Below are 5,613 nucleotides of genomic sequence, written 5' to 3'. Positions count from 1 at the left end.
ATTTGTTGTGCACTTTGAGGCCCAAACCACCAGAAGCTAGCATTAGGAGTATATAAAAGGTTTTAGGTGTTTTTGAAGGTTTATAAGTCGTTTTGTTAGGTGCACCAATGAAATCACAAAATCTGTCCAGCTGGGGACAGTTTTGTTGCAACTTAGAAATAAGAATTTTTGACCATGTCATGGGTAGGCCATCATTAGGCCCTGTTGGGCCTTAGTTAGAGGGAGTGTCAGAGGAGTTTTTACAACCATAGTTCATAGAATTTGAGTTAGAACCATGGACTTTGAGCTTAGGCCCAAGGAGGCCCAAGCTAGACCCTTGAGCCACATCAAGTTTGGGAGATGCCTTATGGTTAGAAGAGTCTAGTGTAAAATTTTTGAAGGTAAACTTGTAGTTTAAGAGTGTCTAATGTACTCAAGAAACCATAGATGTCATTCTGAAATTTACTCCAGTGAGCACTTTCACTTATCACATAGTTTTAGAACACTTAGGAGTGAGACCTAGGTTGACCACTATGGTTGCAAGATAGTATAAAGCCAGTAGAGTAAAAGGCCCAAGTGAGGGTCAATAGGTTTTGGATAGTTAAGTAAAGGCACTTTTAGTAAGAAAGCCAAAATTTGGGAACTTTGTCTAGTTTAGGGACCAAGTGACTTAAGTTGGGGATCAAGATCATCCTAGCCTAGTGTTGCATTATGGTGTATGTGATATTATTTGGTATTAAAATATGATATGTGAGTATATGTGGCTATGCGTACAATTATATTTATAAGGTGAATATAAATTGTGTGCATATAGGCCTAAGTGCCATTTGTGTTGTAAATAGGTTGAGTTGGTGAGAGTATAATATAATGAGGTTATTATTAATTGGGTAGGATCTCGAGACGAGGGTAAACTTGCCATAAAGGTCGAGTGAAGCTTCCAGTTGCTCCTACCAGCCAGACCAGATCATCCTTTCTCAAGGCAAGTGATTCAACCTGTCATCGTATTCACTGCAAATGTGTAACAATTAGTTTATATATATATTGATGCGATTATCCTGAGTCATTTTGATATACTTGAAACAAGCGATTCTTACGTCTATCTTTGAATTATATAGAAATGCCATGAACCCTCAAGTACGTATTAAAGTAATTGGAATGTCATGATAAAATAAAGAGTTGTTATAATACTTGATTGATCCTCTTGATTAACATGCTAATGATTCCTAAAGTATTGATATCTCACCCTGATGCTTGAACCCCTATAGAAACTTTACCTTGATACCTAAAAGCCAGATATTCATCAAAGTTGTCCATAATTGATTGATACCCCTCTTTCTTACCCTAAAGTTTAATAATCCTGATATACCTTGAGCTAAAGATCATTTCTTCATACCTTAACACCCTTAGTATTCATGAAGCTTATCTTCTTGATGTTCTAACACTTGTACCTTATCGAAAAACCATTGTTTTAAGCTTAGTTTGGCATTACTCTTTCATAATACCCAATAGCCTTGCTAAATTTCCTTGTCCAAGTTCTTATATATGGAAACCTTTCAGTTACCCTAATAGAGTAAAGTCTAGTGGATCATGGCCTTGAGATTTTGTGACATATTTTCAGTGCTTCAAGTTGATCTATAATCCCTTGATAAAAAATGTTTACTACTTAAGAGATTTTATTATAAATCGGCATCAATTTTGAAATGATTAAAATGTGGATTTTCAGTCCCAAAGGGGGATAAATGTTTTCTTTGAATAGTGGATCTGGACTGAGATGCGAGTCCTTTTCACACTTATATTGTAGGCTTAAAAGTTGCCTAGGGATCCCATTAATGTTTTAGAACCCAGCGAGGTTCGAGATTACTTCGCGGCTGATCACCGGCTGTAATCTGTAGCGTAATAAATTGATTTTGATTAAGATATGATTTATAAAATGTTTTGATACATGCAAATGATGCCATCACCCAAAAATTTCATCTCTGATTATTATCAATTATATCTTCACATTGTCATTCTTTAATATTATCTCGATTTATGTTTTGTATCGTATTATTTAGCACTTGTTGAGCATTTGGCTCACTCCTTGCTTTACCCTGATATTACAGCTAGCAGCTATGGTTAGATTCAAGCAGACAACACGTAAGACCTGTGACGCTGATGCGTATGTTCAAGCTCAGGTAGAATAAGAGATAGTTTTGTGTGCGGACTCGATATTAATATCAGTTATAATAGATGGTAGTGTTGGGCTGTTCCAAACCCTAAACTGTAAGATCTTGGATTCAGTTATGTTTACTTTCTTCTAAATATTGTAATAGTTATATTTATTTTATTTGGTAAGTTGGGGGTGTGACACTTGGGATTTATTGGATAGTGAATACGTTAAATTTTCCTTGTAATTCTTTAACAATATCCAAGTATGAGGCCATTTTCTCGTCTTTTGCCTCGTAAGATCCTTTGACATGATTAACGATCAGGAGTGAATCATAGTTGACACTAATGTTGGTGATTTTAAGATCAATTGCAGTAGTCAAGCCTATTATTAGCGCCTCGTATTCGGATTCATTATTTGTGGCCTTAAACTCACAACATATTGAGTACACCATGATGTCTCCCTGTGACGACTTCAGGACAAGTCCTAGCCCTGTCCCATTCTGGTTTAAGGCCTTACCAGTGTATAATAACCACGGTTTTATACCTGTCTTCGATATCAAATGTCGGAGTTCTTCATCCGCCTTGCTCAATAGATTTGGACTGAAATCTGCCACAAAATCGGCTAGGGATTGCGACTTTATGGCTGTTCTCGGCTCATATGTAATGTCATACATGCTCAAACGAATGGACCATTTTGCAAGTCGTCCTGTCAACTCTGGTTTGCTTAATACGGTCTTCATGGGATAATTTGTCTTAACACAGATCCTGTGAGATTCAAAGTAATGGTGTAGTTTTATTGATGTCATGGCTAGTGCTAGGACGAGTTTCTCGAGGGAGGAATACCTTGTTTCTGCATCAAGTAGGCTCCTACTAACATAGTTGACTGGAAATTATGCATTCGCCTCTTCTCGTGTGGTGCCCCAAAATCCGGGGTCAAGGATCTGGGAGGCCACACCATCTTGAATACTATATAACACTTATCTCATATCACAATATATAAATACTCACACTTTTACAACTCCACACTTATCATACACACACACACACTTATAGGTTATTGTCTTGGAAACAAACCATTCATTACTAGAGTAAATCAATTCACAAAGTGATAATTATTACAACCCAAATGTAATTAAGTCTTAACGGGAAAATAACCTCTAAGTAAGGCTAGTCCGTCGGCCAAATATTTGTTTCTTATTCATTATCTTATATAAGTCATACTTGTAAATAAGTCGGACTAAAAACAACTGAAAACCAATCCAGCTTATTCGGTCTACCTGTGGTATAACACCAAACATCCTACAGAACAGCTAGCCATTTCCTACTCGTTTCCTGGCTGTGAGTTTTATGATAGGCATCTTGGTTCACTGTTGTGTTGTGTCAATTTATGAAAATAAGTGTGAGCTATAATGCCCAGCATAATAATGTACAGTATGAAATGACTGTATGATAAACTCAAGTAAAAATGTCATATATGATAATTACGTTTTATTCAAAAATAGTTTTCCTGGGTGATACACACCTTCTTTTGAAACAATTCTTTAATGGATTTATTATCCTACGAATACCTTAATGGTAAACCCAACACCTAGGCTTGGGTTACGGTATTGAATCATAATTCAAATTGGAAGAATTTAGGACATTCACTGGAGCCCTCGAGATACGATGATCAGTCATATAACGGTAACAGTAACCTTTTCTACATGTAGAGGGATGAATTTCTAACATCCCGGTTGTCACCCAAGCCGCATCCGGGCTTTATATGCTTCCTCATTCCACTCGGATATATTTTGCATACTTCGTATGTCCTTCAGTACACATGGTACCTTTTCATACGGAAAATAAATATGGCAGTCTTCCCAGTCCACAAAGTACTGGATCTCTACCCCTCCTTATCCTTTTAAGAATGTTATCATATACATGGAATCATCGAACTATATCGAAGTTCCCCAAGCGTTTTGCTTGTTGATAGGCACAGCTTTACCTCATATATATATATAAGTACTTCCGAAAGTTTTCGGAGGAAGTACTAAGGATGTGAGTTGACCGTTGTCAACAGATAAGTAAATAAGGGGGAGTTTCTTTTGAAACTATATCCAAAATATTTAAAATAAGTCGAGAGAATATTCTTTGACGATCTGAAATTATTCGAATAATTTTCTGAAATATAGAAAGTATTTTAAATCATGTTTTATGATTTTTAAGTCATATAAATCATTTAATAAATAATTAATAATAATTATTATTAAATAGCTAAACCTCGAATAATTATATCTTAAAAGAATATATTTGAAGTAGTATTCCTCAACTAATTTATGTTTAGATAATTAAAGTAATCTTTATTAATTAATCGAGTTTGAAATAATTAATCATTGGAGAATAATTCTCCTATATTAAATGAATAAATGAAATAATATTCATTATTCGAGTAATTAAATATAGTTGAGGGAATACGATTTTTGGAAATCGTTTTAATGAAAGTTCGAGGTATTTAATGTTTTGCAAGTGGATGTCGAGTCCCTTGGAATAAAATAATTACAGACTTTTAATCGTCCAAAACATCTCCGGGATGATTCCCGGGTTTATATTTTATAAAAACAAAATTGACCGACTCTCGTGATAGGTCACACAACACTGTAGAAGGGGGTTGAATACAGTGTTATACAATCATATCGATTTCAACACAAGTATGTAACAAAGATCAAGTATATTCAAATAAACTCTGTTACAATATGAACTGTTGTTCTCTCTCAGTGATGAACAAATATCACTAAGAGCTGCTAGGTTACAATGTATAATCTTCTCGATAATGATAACACATATAGTGTAAACCCTAAGTCTGTGTTTATATAGTACACAGTTACAAGATATATTCTAATTGATATGGAATATAATTCTCTCTCCTAAAATATATCAATCAGATATCTTCTACAAGTCTTCTAGTCTTCTAACTCTTTCCATGCATATCTTCTATTGTTTTAGTCTCGATCTTCTCCTGTAAATCAGCTTCATTCCTTAACTGAAAGTCTTCCCACACTTAAGTACTGATATGTATCTTAAGTTCTGATATTAAGCTCTGACTTCAGTAAGTCCTGATTTCAGTAAGTCCTGATTTCAGTCAGTCCTGATATGTCCTGTTATTAAGTTCTGAAAACTAAACACAAATCATATTAGACATGACATCTCAAATATATCTAACAATCTCCCCGAACTTGTAAATTATGCGAAATATACAAGTTAATAGATTTGATGATGTCAAAAACATTTTAAGTACAAATGTAATAAGAGTTTAAATAGACAATTAACTACGACTTATAGTCCTTGTAGCTTTTACCAATCTCACTGAGTCAATCTGAATCCAAAGTGATTCTTGACAAATTTTGATATCAGCTTTTCTTCTTTATTCCTCAGGACTTGAGCTAATGTAGTCTTGACTTGCTTCATCTCTTCATCTTGACTTCCAATCTGGTAGATTGTAGTCCTTAG

At 34.8% G+C, this 5,613-nt stretch overlaps 1 protein-coding gene across 1 annotated transcript; it reads right to left on the bottom strand.

Moving 5' to 3' along the window:
- Nucleotides 1-2,336: 2,336 nt before the first annotated feature.
- Nucleotides 2,337-2,933, bottom strand: LOC141674550 (uncharacterized). Its single transcript, XM_074481258.1, has one exon. The coding sequence runs from the start codon at nt 2,931-2,933 to the stop codon at nt 2,337-2,339; it is 597 nt and encodes a 198-aa protein (XP_074337359.1).
- Nucleotides 2,934-5,613: the final 2,680 nt, after the last annotated feature.

Source organism: Apium graveolens, chromosome 7 (genome assembly GCF_009905375.1).
Source record: "Apium graveolens cultivar Ventura chromosome 7, ASM990537v1, whole genome shotgun sequence".
In the NCBI taxonomy this organism is placed as follows: domain Eukaryota; kingdom Viridiplantae; phylum Streptophyta; class Magnoliopsida; order Apiales; family Apiaceae; genus Apium; species Apium graveolens.
The sequence above is the reverse complement of the archived record's forward strand: the minus strand, read 5'-3'. Positions and strand labels throughout refer to the sequence as shown.

Coding starts and splice junctions, on each gene's coding strand:
- LOC141674550 (XM_074481258.1), bottom strand. CDS start 2,933: ATGACATCAATAAAACTACACCATTACTTTGAATCTCACAGGATCTGT.